General features: G+C 37.9%; 2 protein-coding genes across 2 annotated transcripts in view; one reads left to right on the top strand and one right to left on the bottom strand.

The window, feature by feature from the left end:
* Positions 1-20,930, bottom strand: part of PLCB1 (phospholipase C beta 1) — a 908,098-nt gene that overhangs the window by 707,174 nt on the left and 179,994 nt on the right. The gene's annotated exons all lie outside the window — the stretch shown is intronic.
* LOC118841592 (mitochondrial fission regulator 1-like) lies at positions 3,164-3,988 on the top strand. The gene has a single exon (XM_036749136.1). The coding sequence runs from the start codon at positions 3,164-3,166 to the stop codon at positions 3,986-3,988; it is 825 nt and encodes a 274-aa protein (XP_036605031.1).

Genomic DNA, 20,930 nt, shown 5'->3' with positions numbered 1-20,930 from the left:
AACTTTTTAGCTTATTTTTTGTCTTCACATTCTAAGAGATGTGGAAAAAGACTGAAGGGAATGAAAATAATATCTATTAGATAATAAGGAGGGTACAGGAAATTTTTCTTTTGCCTTAAAAAGGAAAGCTAATAGGTGAGTTAGATATTTTTATATAAAGCATAATTTTAAAGACACTGGTTACTTGCTTTGCATTTCTACCATGTATAGGAAAAAAAAGGAAGTGAAATTAAAGTATAAAATAATGATAACTCACTCACTGTAGGACTGATTAAACACTGGAACAAACTATCACAGAAGGCTGTGCAGCCTGAGGAGGTGTGTGGTAAAGGAAGGAGCCAAAAAGTTTTGAGCTGGAGGGAATTATAGTAGAATAAATAACCACTAAGGCAGACCACGGTGTCATGGTGTGCATTCAAATATAATTTTCTATCACCTTCATTTTCCAAGGGTGAACTTGTTGGTTTAGACCGCTCAATGGCACATATTTTGTGTGAGCAGGGACTATCTTTTGCCTCTTTTTGTATCTCTAGCACTTAGCACAGTGCCTGACAAATAGAAGACCTTTGATAAATGTTTATTGATTGATTGAATGTGCTTGATTTCTTGCCTTGTCTTTACCCAATAATTTAAATGCTTATCCAGTTATTTTCTTTTGCTTAGATATTCAGTGAAATTCCTCATTCATCTAAGAAGGTATTCCTTTACTCCAAGGGATCTATGATTTCATATATATACACACACACATATATTATGTGCATACATGTATATATACATGTGCATACATATGTGTATATATACACACACATGCACAATATATGTATACATATACACATACATACATACATACACACATACACTTACAGATACACTCATTCTTTTTAAAACTGCCACTTGTACAGGACTTCCTACATAATAACAAGATAACTTACTATAAAGCTTATTTTCTTTATTATCTCTGATGTAACCTTTCAGCAAAGGACTAGGTCATACCCTTGGTTCCTTGCTCAATTCAATTCTAAGAGCATAGACTACTCGATTGATCAAAAACTTTTACTAAGTGTCTACTATGTATCAGGTGCTATGCTAGGCATTGAAACGGGCCATTCTCATTCCATTTGGGGATATAATGTGTATGTGAGTTTATACAAAATACATAAAAATATAAACAAACAAATGGAAAGGGCCATTCTCGTTCCATTTGGGGATATAACATGTATGTAAGTTTATACAAAATACACAAAAAAGTATAAATGAAGAAAATTGAGGCCTGCACTGACAGATAGGAAGGTCAGGAAAGACTTCATGTAGTAGATGTGAAGGAAGCTAGTGATCCTTAGAGGTGAAAGTGAGGAGGGAGATCTTTCCAGGCACACAGTACCACTTACACAAAGGCAATGAGGCAAGAGATGAATTGTGCTATGTGAAGAGCAACAAGAATGCCTGGCCTGGAAGGTGTGTAAAGGGGTGTAATGTACAATAAGCCTCAAAATACAGTGTGGAGTCATGTTTTGAAATGTTTTAGAACCAAAGCCAAGATCTATTGCTTTTGTTTCATAAGACCTCAATGCCAGCAAACTCCCAACTAAAAGTGATGCCTTCGGCAGATCTGAAATATAGCTAGACCACATTTCTCATCCTGGCCCCCTTCTGGAAAATTCCAAGTCTTGCATGTGCAACAGAGCTTCCCATTCCTTATACTTGCTAATAGTAAACAAGCAAAAAAGTAGTTTAGAGAAGAGAATGAAGGATGAATTTTGAAAGAATGGCATGGTTTTCAGATTGAAAAGGTATGGATTTAATGGAATTGTATTTCATGTCTCTACTACATGACTAACAAGTAAGCCATTTGCTACAGAGAAACAAAATGGCCAACATAAAAAGTGAACATTCAAATCAGAAGTACACCTGAGTTCTAATTCAAAGTATTTTGAAGGTCCATATTTTGCTTTTAGTTTTGATTATCTTTCCTATTACTAATCTTAATTCAAACTGAAAAGAAATAAGATCCTCCATTGACTAGCAAAACTACCTACATATACAAGATGACTGAGAAACTTTCCTAACCACATCCAAAAATGAACTGATTAGAATTTTAAAATCACTTCTAAGTCATTGAGTTGAAGAGTATCTGAGGGTTTCTAGCATTTTTTCATTTGCCTTCAGTAAGGCAGAAAGGGGGTGCGGGAGAGATGGAGAATAGAGAAAGGAGTACTAAAACTAAGGGAAAGTCTATTCTAGTTGCTGATATCAATATATGATGTAAACCATATGATAATAGAACATGAAAATACTTCAAAGGAATTCATTAAACTATAGGAACATGGAGGGTCTTTTTTAAAAGGTGGGAATATCCATTTATGAATCAAATCTAAGGAATTTCTTGGCAAAAAATTAAATGAGAAAAATCAGTGGAGACTGAATCAGCGCCATTGTTTCAAGAGTCTCCATATTTTTATTCATGTAGAATGGAGGGGATTCTAGTGCAAGAAATCTGTGGGTAAGTGGTATCCTCTATAGCATCTCAAGCGGTAGTGCTCTCTTACCCCTGAACATTCTAAGATGGGTTTTAATCAGGCCTCTGGTCAAGTGCAGGTGCAAACTTCATCTACACGTGAGAGTTAAGTGCTGCAATTCTTTCCCATTATACACACACATAAATAGATATTATATAGCAATGTCTGATTACTGGAATGAATTGTTTGGTAAAGAATTGAGTTGAGCAAAATGCTGACTGAAAGCAAGACTGGAAGCAGGGCGACCAGCGGGGGGCCTCTCCGCTAAGCTGCGCTGGGGACTCGGAGCCCACGGAGGAGAGATGTGCCCAAAGCCAGGGGGTGAGAGGAGGCCGCGTAACAAAGGAGGGGAGAGGGAGAGCGAGAAGAGAACGGTGCGTGTCCGTGGAGACTCAGGGTTGCGGGGCAGGAGCAAGCTCCTGGGACCGACGAGCCAAAGCCAATAAACGTAGCCTAAGAGAAGAGAGAAGAGAGGACAGAACAGTGCGAGCCGTCCAAAAGTGCCCCTCCCCGCCCCCCGCCTCAGGGAGTGGGCAGAGCGGCCGTTGTGACTCCGGCCACGTCCATGGCTAAAGAGACTTGCTGTTCTCAAAGATGCCCTAACATGAGGAAGCCCTGCCAGGTGGGAGCCAGCTGTGATATTGCAGATGGAAACAGAGTCTACTATCCCACTCTGGCAGAGCAAACCATGTGGAGCTGCTCGAAGTGTAGTGCGGAGGATTGGGACTAACCTGCCCTTGAAGCCATGTCCTCGGGCGTCCTTTCAGACACTGCCCAACATCTCTGACCTATATTTGAGCAATGTGCCCCGTGTCCCTACTTTGGCTGATAATGCCTGGATAGCAGCAGATGAAGAGGAAACCTATGCTCGAGTCAGGAGTGACACCCGGCCCTTGCGACACAAGTGGAAGCCCAATGCCTCAGGGCCCAACCTTCGAGGGCCGGAGGTCCTACCAGCCCTTAGCCGAACCACTGAACTACAACATGAGCTAAGTCACCTACGCAGCCAGATTGCCAAGATTGTGGCAGCAGATGCAGCTTCAGCTTCATTAACGCCAAATTTCTTATCTTCAGGAAGTTCAAATGTCTCTTCTCCCTTACCTTGTTTTGGATCCTCATTCCACTCTACAACTTCCTTCGTCATTAGTGACATCACAGAAGAGGCTGAGTTAGAAGGCCCAGAGCTACCATCCGTTCCGGTTCCCATGCTTTGTTCTGCCAGCTCTGAATGCTGCAAAACTGACTCCAAAGCTTCCTGCAGCTTGGCTGACGATGAGGACTGTGTGTCTCTCTCAAAGGCTAGCAGCCTTGCAGACGCAATGGGCATCCTGAAGGACATTCACCGGATGAAGCAGAGCCAAGACCTGAATCAGAGCTTGATGAAGGAAGAAGACCCTGCTGTCCTAATTTCAGAGGTGTTGAGGAGAAACTTTGCTCTGAAGGAAGAGGATATCAGCATGAAAGGAAACTGATGACCATTTCTATGGTGCCCTACATATGGCCCTTTCTCTACAAGCTGTCTCACAACAGATACTTCTGCCTTGCACTACACATGTGTGTAGTGTTTGTGAAGCACTACCCAGTATTACAGAAAGTTTTTGAGTGGGGAAAAAAAAATTGAGTTGAATTGTTGTACTATTGAATAGAAGAAAATATAAAACACTGGAGATGCATAGTAATTTTTTCAAAATTCAGAAATTTAAAAAATCAGAAATAATGAAATATAGAAGCATAAATATATAAATCAATGGGATATGATTAATAATAATTTCCTATTCTGATGATCTGATGGAAAAAAATTGGCTTCCATGATGGAAAACATTGACAGGCTAGAAATGGGGAGAAGAGAGAAAAGCCGAATTGCTTCCCCACACTTCAAACCTTAGCAAAACTTTTAAGGACAGTGTTCTAAAAATAGTTTCGAGTTGTGGGTTTGCAGGTAATCAGTCGTATTGCTTTGGTTGTTTTACATTGAAGAACAAGATGGGAGTTTTTGTTTTCTTCTTCGTGTGAAAATAGGCCCCAGACCAATGACTAGCTTCACTGCACTATCTTCCTAGCTCCTGGTCTCAACTGGGCACACGCAGTATGTCCCTCAGACTCAGCTGCTTCTTTGCAGGGGATGAGGGTGTTGGGGAGCCCTGAGGTCTTCTCAATACCAGTCATAAACCAAGACTTGCCCTGTGCCCTCATGTACCAATACCAGCTGTGCTCAGGCCTCCAACAGGGCCTGTGGCTCCAACTCATGGGCAGGGTGCTGCTGGCAGGCCAGGACTGTTTTTTCCTTCTTAAAACACATTTTGTAATATCATAAAGAAACCAAATCTTTCCATTACCCCCCCGGACCCTTGTGGCCTCCTCATTGTTGGGGCATTGATGTCTTGTTCCACTGCCATTGAGGGTTCTCAGTGAGGAAAAGGGGAGGGAGCTGTGCTTCATTTGGGGCCACTTTTTCTCACACCCAAACCCCTATTAGGTCATGCCAAAGTCCTCACCCAACATACTTAATGCATGACCCAGCCTTGCTTGGGACCTCTTTAGTAAAGTGTGTGCACATGTGTGTAGTGTTTGTGAAGCACTACCTAGTATTACAGAAAGTTTTTGAGTGGGGAAAAAAAAATGAGTTGAATTGTTGTACTATTGAATAGAAGAAAATATAAAACACTGGAGATGCATAGTAATTTTTTCAAAATTCAGAAATTTAAAAAAATCAGAAATAATGAAATATAGAAGCATAAATATATAAATCAATGGGATATGATTAATAATAATTTCCTATTCTGATGATCTGATGGAAAAAAATTGGCTTAATATGCATCTATAGTTTAATATGGTAACCAAAGGAGATAGTTTTCTCTTACATTGCACTAAGGGAAACATAACGTTCAAGACAAGGTTATAGTCCTGTTGTACTCTGCTCTTGTCAAACCACATTGGGTTTAGTTCTGGGCACTCTTGTTTAGGAAGGACTTTAATATGATTAGAGTAGGAGGAGAACAACTCATGGATCTTAAAATCATGACTTATGAAGAGTAATTTGCATGTTGGCCTTGGGAACAGAAGACTAGGGGAGGGGTAGATATGACAAATATCTCCAGGTACTTTATGGGTTGGTAAACGGAAGAGAAAGTAGAAAATGTGGATGGCCCTGGAGGACAGACTGTGTGCAATTGGAAGAAGTTGTAAAGGAGACATACTTCATCCCCATATAAGGAAAATATATTTCTAATTAGAAGCACCCAAAAGCACAATGTGTCCCACTTCCCTATAGGTCTTTAAGCAAGGTTTGGATGCTGTTGAGGAAATTTTTGATCAGTTATGGGCTAGACTATGTCTCTGAATTACCAACAGAGTCCAATATCCTGTAATTCTATGATTGGAAGATGTGGATATTTTTTACTTTTATTAATATTTGAAAGTAATCAACCTTCTTCTAAACTGTTCCTCTATGCGATTCTGTATCCTAATGTAAAGATCAAAGGACAATAAGGTAACTATCCTCAGATAGGTTCTGATTTGACCACTGGCTTGCAAGAAAAGATGAGGGTAAATACACAAAACTCTTGCAGTGCAGGATTCAGTAAAAGAGATGTCCATGCAGCATCGAAGACAACTTGTTCTGTTCTTTGTAAGCTCTGCATGTTAAGAATAGTAAAATTGTCCAATATTTCTTCATGTAGTGATATTAAGCTCTGCCAGATATCAATATAGCATGTGCAGTGCTTATTCAAGAAGAAGGATCCTGCCAAGAGTATAATTGCTTGTAATTGGAAGTAGGAGAAAAATAACATTATTGAATAGATTTCAACCCCCAGAGATCTGGAAAATTTAGTAAAGATTACATATCATTAAGAAGATTGGTGTAAAACATTTCAGCAATATGGTCATATTTCTTTGAAAACTGTGATTGGGTATCATTAACATGTAAATAATCAGTTTCATTAGTTTTACAATGACCTTTGTAGCTTCAATAGCTCTGAGCAACTATGCAGAGACTTGGGACTCCCTCTACCACTTCCCTAATTTTCTTTAAGGTTCAGCTGATAGTTGTGAAGCTTAAAGACATTGTGGTATAACATAAAGAACAATGACCTGGAAGTCAGAGCATGAGTGTTTGGGGCTCTGCTACTAATTGGCTTTGTGATTTGGGACAAATTGGAATCATAGAGTCTTAGAATTAGATAGGACAAGAGAAGTCATGTAGTTCAACTCACATATAAAGAATAAATCCCTTTTAGAAAAATGCCTCCACTTAAAGACATTATATGATGGAGAATTCACTGTACTTTGAAGATGCCTGCTCCATTTTAGAACTGCTTTAATATTAAGTTCTTTATCTTGCACTGAAATTTACCTCTTTCAAATCTCCTCCCAATTGATTCTAGTTATACCTTCTGATGCAAATCATATTATATTTAATCTACACATACACACACATTCATATACATTGCAGTCCTTTAAGTGGGCATCTAGGTTGTATAGTGGATAGAGTTTTGAGCCTAGAGTCAGGAAGATAGGTCTGAATTCAAATCTGGCTTCAGACACTTACTAGCTGTGTGACCCTGCGCAAGTCACTTAACCCTGTTCGCCTCAGTTTCCCCATATGTAAAATGAGCTGGAGAAGGGAATAACAACCACTCCAGTATCTCTGCCAAGAAAACCCTAAATGGGTTGGACACAACAAAGAGTTGGACATGACTGAAATGACATAACAATCCTTTAAATATTTGAAAAACAAATCATGCCTCTATTAATCATTGCTTTCCTCATGCTAACTAATTTAGCTCCTTCAACCCATCCTTGAACAATATGGAGTCAGGAGTCTTCACGATCCTTGTTACAATTCCTAAGACATAATATATGTTCTCAGTCTTTCCTAATATATGGCATCCAAATGAACACAATACTTCTCTCTTCTGACAAAATAATAATAATGGCTAACATTTATCTAGTGCTTCCTATGTGTCAGGCACTATGCTAACCACTTTACAATTAGTATCTCGTTTGATCCTCACAACAACCCTGGACAGTAAGTGCTAGTATGATGGCCATTTTACAAATGAAAAACAGGCAAATAGAGGTTGTGACTTCCCCTGTGTCACACAGCTAGTCACATAGCTAGTTCCTGACTCCAGGTCTTATGCTCTAAGTACAATAGGACTATTAGTTCCTAATTCTTGGAAAATTTATGTCTCTCTATATAATTTAAAATCACATTAGCTTCTTTTTTTCCATCTTATATCACAGGACTGTAGGATTTAGAGATGGAAGTATCCCTAGTGATTATACTTAAATATTTGTGGACCTCCAGGTGGGAGGCCCATGAGTATAACATATTACAAATGTTTTCGGACTTTTTCAATTCATTGGCCAATTGTGCTGATTTTTTTTCTCTTTTTTTTTCTTTTTTTTTGTCTTAAAAATGCTATTTATTACATGGGATGGCTCTCTGAAGGAGATGGGAGGGATATTGGGGTTACTATGAGGATGTAAAAAAATCAAACACATCAAAAAAATCTTTTTTTAAAAAAAAAATCATCTACTCAGACCCCCTCATTTTACACATGAGGACACTGAAGGCCAGGAAAACTTAAAGGGCTTGTCTAAGGTTACTAAGTAGTTAGTAGCAGAGCAGGGATTAGAAGCTAGACCCTCTGACTTTAAATCCAGTACCCTGATGACAATACTGCAAATCCTCTGTCAGACATTTGATTCTTTGAGTTTGCTGTGTATTAAAATACCCAGCTTTTTTTCAACACAAATTATCTAGTTATACCTCTCCTATCTCCCATTTGTTTAGCTAATGTTTTCCTCAAGTACCATCCTTAGTCCCTCATTCTAGCCCATTAAAATCTATTTAGATCACAATTCTGACACCCAACATATTTCTCTAGCTTTATTTAATTCACAACTCCAATCAAATTTCCATCTATGCCTCTACCTAAGACATTGTAAGTCATTGATATAAGATGTTTGATAGAAGAGGACCAAAGATGGATGTCAGCCAATCAACAAGCAGTTATTAAGCTCTTAATAACATAGCTCTTGCTATGTGTCTAACACTGTGCCCCAAGCAAAAAGATAGTTACTGTCCTCAAGGCGATTACATTCTAATAAGGAAGATAATACATACAAGGGAGCTAAAAAGAGGAGGGAGGAAAGAAGGGACCCTGGAGTCAGAGTGTACTTCAAAGACATATGAGTTCCAAGGCTGAAATGATGTACTAAGATGAAGAGGTATCTGTGATACAGTGGCAAAGTCCAAAAGAGTATAATGTGATGGGAAATAAAGGGGTAGCTGAGCACCTTCCTTAAATGGAGGTTCTTGGAAGAGTCCTCCACCCTCCAATAAGAGGGAGAGACACCAGGAGCAAAGGTTATTGACAAAGTATGGGTTCCAGAATTGAAGTGACCTTATAGGATGAAGAGGGGCATGATGATGAAGTCCATAATAGTGCAGCCTGATGGGAAATGTGTCTGGGGAACAATACTAGTATAGTACTCCTTCCAGGTTCACTCTCCTAATTTTCTCTCAAACTGGCAGTCATCATCCCCACAGGGAATCTGACTTGTTCTCACAGAGTTCTATGTGCAATCCTGAATTTTTAGTGCTCTCCTTCATGAACTCCTACTGGTGAGCTCTCTATGAATCATCTAATGATATTTACTAAGTAGGCATAACAAAAGCAGTTGTTATAGAACCATCACCCAAATGATGGGCACACTCTCCTCTGACTCACACAAGGTACATGAGGAGAGTTGGCTCAAATCTAAAGAGCACATATGTCCAAAGAATCAATTCCCAGCTTCTGATTATTGGAAATACTCATGAAGTTACCCTTAGGTATATCTTTCTGCTGGTTCTAAGGGTTTGTGCCCTTGTAGAGTCCTGAAACTATAAAGTTGCCTTTTCTCAATGCATCTAGTTTTTCTTAATGTACCTCTCAGCTACCAACACAGGCCCTGCTGTCATTCACTCCTAGGACATCTCTACAAATGCTAATGGGGATGTCACATCATCTCACCTTTTGAAGTTCACAATGTTATCATTTGGTCAAAGCACTCTCCTCTCCCTCCTCACATAAAAGGGAATTCCCATTCAGGAATGCCATCACTCAACTATCTATTGTGGAAATAGGCAAATCAGAGGTGAGTCTGAGTTCTTCAGCTGATCGGAAGATATTTTCTCTATGGCATCTTCTGCTTTCATCCAATACTCAAGGCCTCTGTAATCCTTTCATATTGATTGACTTATTTGTACAATGTTCATAACTAATTTAACATAGTCACCTGAGCCTTTGGTGATTATATTAATTGGGGTTGAGGTAGAAACTCCCACACTCACACTAGAAACTCCCGACTCTTCCAGGTTGGCATCAAGTCATTGTTGACGTTTGTGGGGGTAGTTATTTGACCAGTTTAAAATTCATTTAACAATCCTGTCATCCAGCTTATATTTCTCTATCTTGTGTGAGATAGTCAAATGCCTTAATGAGCCACACATACACTCTATTAGTATAGCACTATGACAGTCCCCTGATCAAGCAATATAATTATACCTTTCAACAAAGGAAATGAGGTTAATTAGACTCAATGTTTTCTTGAAGAACCCATTTTGGTCCACAGTCATCACCATTCTGTTTTGTACATATTCATACCTAGCCTTTTAATATTATGTTCTTAATTTTCCCAGAAATCAAAGTTGTGACTATTGGCCTATAGTTTGAAGAATCTAACATCATCCACCTTTTAAAAAATCAGGACAGTATTTGCTTATTTTTAGTCATGTGGCACCTCTTTCTGTTCTACACATATTTTTTAAAGAACCCTGGGATACAATTAGTCTTTTCTGGGCAACTTAAACTCATTAACAACACTTGGGTGTTTTCTTTATACCTCTCCTCATTTATAATGGATTTCAACTCCTCCTTTGCCATTTTAATGCTATATTTCCACTCATCTGAAAACCTTCTTCTTGATAAATAAGCAAAATTAAATTGAGAAATTTTGCTTTTCTATGATATCTATTCTTATTATATCCATCCTTAGCAACTGATACCCCTTGTTTTGTCTTGTTCTTGCTCCCAGCATAGATCAAAACACTTTCCTTTTTAATGTTTAGCAATTATTTTCTACTTTCACTCTGTTCTGCCATTCCTGGCAATATTCTTCAGGAATACTCTCTGCCCTTGATTTTATCTTTATGTGTGTACATATCTGTGTGTACAAACACATATATGTATATACATACATATACATGTGTGCACACATGTGTATATGTGTGTGTGCAAACATATATCTGTATGTAAGTGTATCTATCTGTATGTATGTCTACCAGAGTTGTGCTTTGAGTTCTTAGGGAAGCTAAGTGGCATGGTAGAGAGTGTGCCAGGCTTGGAGTCAGGAAGACTCATCTTCCTGAGTTACAAAAACAAGAAGACCCAGTCTTAAACGGAATCCTGTTCACCAAAGCTGTTTTGCCAACCAGATAGTTACTTCCTCTTCTTAAAAACCTATCTTCTCTTTGGATATGATCACAAAATCAGTTGCAAATCTTCTAGCTCATGGCCTTCTAATCCTGTTCAGGAAGATTTTATGAATGACTTTGTCAAATGTCATGCTAAAATCCAAATATATCCCATCCATTACATTCTGAAATGAGATTTGTATAGCACAGCATTCTAAAGAGCCCACACTGGATCATATGATGGCTGCTTTTCATTTCTGTGGCAGTATTATGAAACCAACTAAATGCTAGATTGGGAGTCATAGGATCAATCTTTGAAACTGGACTCTATTTACTAGCACTATAACCTTGGGCAAATCACTTAATCCTGGCCTCAGTTTCCTCATCCGTAAGTGAGACAGGTGATTTAGATAGCCTAAATCAATGCTCATCTGAATTTAAGTGATCATTTCCCATCTGTTCAAAAGGAAGTATAGAATATTTCTAACAATAAACACCAAGTATAAATGTGCTTTCTTTTCTTTTTAAATTTTCATTTTTTTTTAGTTTTCAACATTCACTTTTATAAGATTTTGAGTTCCATTTTTTCTCTCTCTCCCCTCCCTCCCCAAAACAGCATTCAATCTGATATAGATAGACTATGCATGTACAATCATATTAAACATATTTGCACATTAGTCATGCTGTGAAAGAAGAATCAGAACAAAATGGAAAAACCACAAAAAAGAAAAAAAGAGAGAAAACAGCATGCTTCAATCTGCATTCAGACTCCATAGTTCTTTCTCTGGATGTAGATAGCATATTCTATCTTGACTTTTTTTGGAATTGCCTTAGATCATTGTATTGCTGAGAAGAACTAAGTCTATTAGAGTTGGTCATCACACAGAATTGCTGTTACTATGTACAATGTTCTGGTTCTGCTTACTTCACTCAGGATCAGTTCATGTAAGTCTTTGCAGGTTTTCTGAAATCCACCTGCTTATTATTCTTATAGAACAACAGTATTCCACTACATTCATATATCACAACTTGTTCAGCTATTCCCCAACTGATGGGCATCCCCTCAATTTCTAATTCTTTGCCACCACAAAAGAGGTGCTCTAAATATTTTTGTACATGTGGGTCCTTTTCCCTTTTTTATGATCTCTTTCAGATACAGACCTAATAGTGGTATTGCTGTATCAAAGGGTATGCATAATTTTATAGCCCTTTGGGCATAGTTCCAAATTGCTCTCCAGAATGGTTGGATCAGTTCACAACTCCACCAAGAATTATGCTTCCTTTTCATGAAAAGAAACAGAGCATTTGCTTGTAACTGGCCTTGCAGAACTTTATGTCACTGAAATCACTGAGAGCAATTCAGCAATCACAATGCAAGCTTGTTGAATACCCATGCTTTCATGTAAGCCATCTGACCTGAACTCATTTAGGACAGTTAGCTTCACTCATCATAAATTTCACTTATCTTGGGTTTCAATTGCCTCCAATTTGTTAGTTACGATTGTGGAGAAATCACAAAACTGTTAGAGGAATCACCTTATATCTTGCTCATTCTACCACATCATGCTGGGTGCTAACATCAAAGAGTATTTTGTGGTTGCTGAGACAGAAACATTTCACGATTTATTAAAACTCTTGTATGATCTGATCACTAAATTGGAGCCATGGATAGAATTCTGGAACTGGAACAAGGAAGACTCAAGTTCAGATCATGCCTCAGATATTTACTAAGTTTGTGGCCTGGGCAAGTTACTCAATCTCAGCCTGCTTCAGTTTCCTCACCTGTAAAATAGAATAGTAATAGCACCTGCCTCCTAAAGGTGTTGTGAGGAGAAAATGAGATAATACTCTGGTAAAGTGCTTTACAAACCTTAAGGTGCTATATACATGCTAGGTATTGTTATTATTACTAACAATCATTATCTTTATTATTAGGATGCTTGTGCTAAACCGTTGCCCTTACTCTCTGACCTTGGTATACACGTCAATAAACTCCTTTATAGTATCATTATCATTATCATTATGGATTCAGAATTGTAAGGGACCTGATACATTATCTAGTCTAACCTCTTTATTTTACAGATGAGGAAAATGAGGTACAGTGAGGTTAATTACTATCCACTAAGAAGCAGATGAAGGACTTGAACCCAGGTTTTCTCATTCTAAATCTGATGTTCTGTCCATTACACAACAATAATTTAGATTTTAGATTTAAAAAATTATACATGTTCATGCACATATGTACATGCATATATGTACACATATACACATTTATAGTTTAACTTAGTCAAATTTCTACTAAATTTTAGACAAACCAAAAGGCATTCTGGATGCTAACAACATCTTATTCCCTAAAAGTGATTCTTCCCCATGTTTCCAGAGATGGCTTCTAACTGCCCTCTTCCAGTTGTGGCCACATACAAGTGAGATAGAGGAGGGGTAGGATCAGAGAGTAGGTTTGTAGCAGAGAAAGGTGTGGAGAATGGATAATCCAATCATCAAACAGCATTATCAAGATTGAGCATTGAGAAATGAGAAATGGCAAGACAGGACAGCTAGATCACAGTGTGCATGAAGGAGAGTAAAGCATTTGATGTGTAGAAAGGTAGAAAGGGGCCAAGTTATAACAAGTTTTAAATGCCAAGTAGACGTGAATTTATTGAACTAGAATTTATTGAAAATTGGAGTGATATGAGTAAACCTCTGCTTTAGGAAAATCACTTTGCCAGCTGAGTAGAGAATGGATTAGAGTAGGGAGTGATTTGAGATAGGAAGACCAATTAGAGGCCTGCTTCAACAGTCCACGTAAGGGGTTATAAGGGCCTGAACCAGGATGGTGGATACGTTAGTAGAAAGGCAATGCAATGCATATGAGAGCTGTCAAGCAGAAATGACAAGATTTGGCAAAAGTTTATATATGTATGGTGATGAAAAATCAACAACCACACTGAGCATCTGAAATAGAAAGAGAGACAGCAGACGAAAAGACAGAAAAAATGTAGACCTCAGATTTCACTGGCAGAGAGAGCTCCCAGACAAGGCATGCCTAGGGCATTAGGAGGCTAAGTGACTTGCCCAGGGTAACAAAACGAGTTCCATCAGAGGACGGTTTTGAACCTAGATCTTTCTTACTCTGAAGATACCTCTGTATCTACAAGTCCAAACTGCCTTTTATACTAAAATTCATATTTACATAAACATATATACCCACTCACATGCATGCTTACACATATCTATTTGCAATGCATATATACATGTATGTGTGGTTATATGCATGTTTATATGTGTGTCATGTGTTTCTATATGTACTGTGTATAGCATCCGCAGCTAAGGTATTAAGTAGTAGAATACCTAATGATCTGCGGTGATGGAGGGAATTCCTCAATAGCAGCTTCTTTCACTAAGGAAAAATATTACAGATCCAGACCAAAATATGTATGTACGTGTGTCTATGTGTGTCTATAGGTGTGTACATATATATGTGTGTGTGTTTATGTATGTATATATCAGACACATTCATATATGTACATATATACATATATTAATATGTGTGTATACATATTGAGAGACACAGTACACAGGTCTGGTAAAAACTCAGAGATAGATAGATAGACAGAAACATACATACACACGTAATGTGTGTATATATATATATGTATATGTATTATAGACATACATACATTCATTCATTCACTCAAAGAAAACTTATATAGGAAAGTTTTTTTAGGGGAAGGAGACTTGAGCTGGAACTTGAAGAATATGCAGGACTCAAATAGACAGAGAAAAGGGCAAAACAAACACTGAGGGGGAGGAAATAATTACACAAACAAAGAAAGGGAAGAAAGAGAGAGAAGTATATTCAGGGTTCAATGAGTAGAGTAATCCATCTGCAGCAGTTAGTATTGAAATATTATAGGAGAAATATATGGTTTCCCTAACTATTCTGCATTTGGTACATGAAGCTCTTGACTAAAGAGTATAGGATTTCATCCTATAAGATAACAGCATTACTTATTTGTTTTTGAATGTCTGTTGAAAAGCGTATGTGTATATATGTATGCAGATATATTTGGTATTTTTTATTTGCAATAGCTCATGCCATAGCATATGCCAAAGTCTCTACTGCAAGAAGGAGAAACTTGCCTTCTTTTCTCTTCTCTGCACCCTTCTTAAAGCAAACATTTCCTTTTTATATCTGCCATTTTTAGTACAGCACTTTAAAAGCAAGCAATGGTTAAGAGTAAACAGTTTGGCTTTTTCTCCTTCTGCCTCAGGAATGCTAGCTTTTTCTAGAATAAAAAAACAAAACAGCCTTTCTCCAAGCTGTGACACCTTCAAACACATTTTCCAATGAGTGATTCCATTGCAGGTTGAAGAAGTCAGTTTTCAGAGAAGTAATGTAGAGGCACTTGGTTCCCACAGGGCTACAAAGCCTGGAGTGTGTTTTTGTATGAAACTAGTGGCACAGTCTACATTCTTTCCACATGTGGTACTCCCATCAAAATGTCTACAGATGGAATGAGTGTAAAGGATGCCCTTTAAAATATAATAGAAAGTAATAGAAGGAAAATGTTTAAAACATGTCTTTCCTGTTTTTCTTCCTTTACACTGATATGTGGGAGGGTAACGAGCCTTAGTACTGTGCCATCACCGGGAAAGAGTTGTATCCAAAGACATAACACTTTACTGCCTCTCTAAGCAATAAAACATTGAAAATAACTAGGTCAATATTCAAACTCACAGGGTGATAGAGAATTCCTAATGAATGGTTTCTAATTGTTTTGGTCCAAAGATATCACCACCATGCCATTTTCTAAGCTGAGTCTACATCCTCCTTCAGAGAGAGCTTGCCAAAGTAAGAGTCCTAGATTTGTCATATGATGAAGAACCAGAAAGCAAGCGCCATTTCTGCATGTCACATCAGCTCTTGGGGACTCAATTTCTTAATCTGTAAAATGAGGATAATGAACTAGATCTCTGAAACAAATTATAATTCTACAAAATGAGAGAATTGAACAACTAGCTATCTGGTGAATACTGACAATCCTGATAATAATTTTTCCCTTAATTATAAGGAGTTTAGTTAAATAATCTAAATAATGGTCTTCTCTTGATTTTGCTTGTAATGACCCAGATCTTTTCTTCTACCCATCTAAGAAGGGGCTCTAGTGTAAATGGATGGTTCTGACTCTAGGCCTATATGGCCTTTGCCTTTCTCCTATTCCCGCTCTGTAGAGATAGGAACGTTGTTGTCAGTATCCACAGCTGGATCTCTAAGGATTTCCTTTATAATTTCATACTAAACAAATATGCACTTCCTCAGTGATAAAGAAGTATCAACAAAATAGCAGACATAAAAACTAAAACAATTCTGATGGAAGCAACAAAAATGTCAGTTTTTTTTTTCACTAAAAAGATCAGTAAAATTTTCTGAACTATACTGGATTAGGTTTACAATCAACAGACTGTGTTCTTCATGATTGTCCAAACACTTGGTCACATTGTGACAAGCAGCTTGAGGACAAAAGGGTTTGTGGGGGGGGCGGGGTAAGAGTAGTACACAGAATTACAGTTAGGTATTAGTTTATTTCATTGTGTATTTTTCTGTACTTGGTAGGGAGAATAAATCTGAGATTAGAGGCATAATCCACATGGATATCCTCCACCAGACTTCATCATCTCAGAAACCCCTTTTCCCATATGCTTCTAGCCCTAGGTTAAAGTGCCAGCTTATAAAAGTCATTTTATGAATCAATAGTCAAGTAGAAAGGGCTGCTGATAGCAGAAAAGCAAGATGTACTGTATTACCATAAAAGGGTTAAAAAACCATCAGCAATGTCAATCTATGAGTAATGATAAATCTACCCACCAATAAATCATGGCTAAGCTCACCTATAGAAATCAGATGACTTATCCATTAAAATATATGATTAGTAGATGTTATTTCTCTCCATTCACAGGGAAGAAAAGGAATAAAAATTCAAATGAAGTACAAAAGGGTCTATTTCTAAACCCACTTAATCCTTGAATAAGCAATGGAATAAGGAGAGCACTTTCACTAAGGCAGGTACCTTGCCATTACAAATCAGAAAGTCTGGGGAGTACATGGAGTAAAAGTGCTGAAATGATCTGACCTATCTGATGACAAAAGGGTACCACATAGCCTATAACTGCTTTTGATCAAACTGTCTCAAATAATTCCATAGCCTCTTATTTTTCATTAGTCTTTCTAATCATTTAACATAATAATGAAATTAATATGTCATTGGATATTGTAATCAAGAAGTTAAGGGCATAATTTCCAGCTTTTCTTTTTTCAGAATAATTTGAAAATAATCTTTTTAAGAAAAAAATACAGAATATTGGGTATTTGTTCTCCCCATGAAAGAGAAAAAATCAGATACCTGTACCAGTCCCTTTTAAAAACAACAATACTCTGGGACTCTAGAAATTGTTAAAAGATATAGATAGGTAGATAGATAGATGGATAGATAGATATGGATAATATATACACATACATACATATATGTATGTATGTATATATTGTAAAAGGAAAAAACAAAAATAAAACAAAATTGTGTATCACTGGAGACATTTTATCTTTAAGCCTTAGCACTGTACTATGGAAATAAATCACCCATGCTGTCAGTCCCCAGGACTTAACAGTGACAATATAACCTGAAGAATAATTCCCCAAACACTTTATTTCTGGCAAACTCTCTGAAGTCACCAGCATGCTAATCCTTTCCTTGAGAACAGTTAGCACAGTCAATGTGAAAAGCAAACACACCAAAATATGAGTTCCAGTTTAGTATGCTAATCAGTACCATGGAAACAGAAATGCCAATGCTGAGTTAAGGGCAATCAGCAGCAACCAGATGAGCCATGAATCAAGGCCTGAAGAAAACTGCTGTCAACAGGATTACTAACATAGATTGCTTTTCACTGTGTGGTTTACATTAATACTGAACTAGGAGATTTAAACTTGGCACTTCAATTGACTATTTCATCATTGGGCTATGCATTATCATTTGCAGTTCCAGGTAGGAGAAATGCAATTATGTAGCTTTTAGAATATGAAAATTAAAGTTTCACATCTTTCCACTACTTGTTACAGGATACATTATTCATTGTTTGTGAACATTTAAACATTTTGCATTTTTAACAATTTGTGCTAGATTTGAAATGCCCTCATACATTTCAAAAGAAATCTACCATGATGTAACAAGACAATTTTTAGGTGAAGAAAATTCCATTTCCTTGCACATAGCTATGTAACTTCATGTGTGGATCTCTTGGATAGCCCCAGTTAAGGTCCTTAACATTTGATACCAGGGAAGACTAAAATGAAATGTTTAATTTCCTAAGACTACATGGCAGAAAGAACAATGGGCCAGAAGTTATAAGGTGGGTTTTAGTCTCTTAGATCTCTGCAATAGAGTAGAAAGGGACTTCAGAGGCTAAGTAAGGCCTATCCTTTCATTTTTACAGATTTTACAATTTTTACAGATTACAATTTTAGGATAAGAGGTTAAGAGCTGAAAGGTATCTTAGAAGCAATATAGCCTGTTATCTTTATTTTGCAGATGTGGAAACTAAGGTGGTCATAAAAATAGCCATATCCTTTCCTTGAATCATATATGTAGTATCCAAATGCACATAGGTAGTGACCATTGTAGCAGTATTGAAACCACAGATCCTGATTCTGTAGCCAATGCTCTAAATTATTTATTGGAACAAATAACCATAACACAAAATAGTACATAATCATTGAATAAGAAATATCAAAATAGTGTGTGAAATTTGAAAAGGAAGTGATCTTTCTTGAATGGGGAGATAGTGGTGTTTAAGGGACATCATCATGGAAGAATTGGCATTTGAGATAGACTTTAAAGGATGGTTAGTAGTTCAACAGGCAAAGAGGCATTGTAGGATTCCAGAGATAGGGCATGACTTGAGATGAGATACAAAGTCAGGAGAGGGCATAGTAGTTACAAGCATTGGCAAGAAATCCAATTTGACTGAGAAGGTCCATGGAAAGGGAAATGGTATTTGAACTGAAGTGTGGTAAGAAAGGTAGACGGGTACTATATTGTAAAAACCTTGAATGATAAAATAAGGCATTTGAACTTTTCTTGGTAAGCAATAGGGAATTTGGGTTTTGAGGAAAGAAATATTATGACTAGACAGATGAGGTAATTCTTTTTTTTCTTGGTTGATAAAGAATTTTTTTTTCATTTCCCCAGGCAACTGAGAAGAAAGGTAGTTTTGTTTAAGGAATACCTTCTTACTATACAGCTACTCCTTCACTTAAATATCAGGCTGGCAGCCTGATAAGAAATGCAGCCAGGCAAGGGGATTAAGAGATTTGTTTAAAAAGTCTTCCCTTTTCTTCAAGACTTGGGAGGAATTCTACGTTATTCCTTTCAAGAAGGAAAGGATGGTCAACAATTTCTCATATTAGAAAGTAACACCGTAAGATTTTTTTTTAAATAAGTCTAATTATTTCATCAGTGTATGGATGTTTTGGTGAGGAACTTCCTTTACAAAGGACCTTCTCTGCATCTTAAAGTCTCACTTTAGAGAGTTGCCTGGACAATAAGTGGTTAAGGGATTTGTCCAGAGTCACAGAGTCAGTGCATGTCAAGGACAGAACTTCAACCAAGGTCTTCTTGATTCTGATGTGAATCCTCCATTCACTATACCTTGCTACTTCTTGCTAAAATTAATACTTTTGTTAATTCCAAATTCAAGGTATTCAAATTCAAAGACCAGTCAGTAACATAAGGCATCATCTATTTCAAACTCTTCATTATACAAATAAAAAAAAAAAACTCACTTCTTGATAATGTGAAAGATATGAAGATAAATGGAAAATAGGTTTTGTAAATGAGTTGACCTAAGAATTGTGAAGAAGGTCAGAAAATGAATTTAAGGTGGGGCATTTGGGAGTTAAAGTCATTAAACATGTATTAAGGGAGAACTCGGGGGGAAGCTGAAGAGAAGTATTACCGATGGGGCAGAGCCAAGAAAGGGGTGGCAAAATACCAACTTGCTTGAGCTCTCACCAAAACCCTCCAAACAACTGTAAAAAATGACTCTAAACAAATTCTAGAGCTACATAACCCACAAAATGACAGAGTGAAACAAGTCTCCAGCCCAAGACAGCCTGAAGAGTCACTGGGAAGGGTCTATTGCACTGTGTTGGGAGTGGAGTGCAGCCCAGCTTGGGCTGTGCCAGAAGAGACCAGGCCAGAGTAGACTGGGTGAAGAAGGTTTCCAGGCACTGCATCACTGGCAGCTATGGCAGTTTCCAGACTTCTCAAGCCACAAACATTAAAGAACCTGAGCAGGTCAGTGGGAAAAAGGTTGGACCTGAGTGAGAGAAATACATGGTCAGACCCCAGTGGAGGTGTCTACAATAGCAGTGGTGGCTGCTTCAGGAGTTCCAGGCCCACAGACAGTGGGGGGGAATCAGGCCGCTGATCACAGCAGAAGTGCAGGGATCTCTATGCTGGTGCTGAGGCAGCTTTCTCTCACTTTGCCCTTCTGGGATCTGGGTCACAGTACTGGTTGGCGGTCCTTGGGTGAAGAGGAATGCTGGTGTGGCAGAGCTTGTGGTAAATGTGGAGGGGGAGTCCTCCTGGTAGTGACATGGCAGAAAGGAGGGCTTGCACTCACAGACCACAGCACAGGCCAGGAGAGCAGTATCATACCACCTCAGAATAGAAGTAGCTCTGAAAACAGCAGTGCAAAACCCCTAGAGCTTGGGACAGAGCACTCTCCACTCTGGAAGAAGTCATACCCTGACAAAGAGCTCAAAAGTCAAGTAATTGGCTGGGAAAATGAGTAGGCAGAGTAAAAGGACTCAGATTATAGACTCTTTCTTTGGTGACAAAGAAGATAAAAACATACAGCCAGAAGAAGTCAACAAAGTCAAAGATCCT

This window comes from Trichosurus vulpecula, chromosome 3 (genome assembly GCF_011100635.1).
Source record: "Trichosurus vulpecula isolate mTriVul1 chromosome 3, mTriVul1.pri, whole genome shotgun sequence".
NCBI classification, from domain to species: domain Eukaryota; kingdom Metazoa; phylum Chordata; class Mammalia; order Diprotodontia; family Phalangeridae; genus Trichosurus; species Trichosurus vulpecula.
This window is presented reverse-complemented; position numbering and strand designations above follow the sequence as displayed.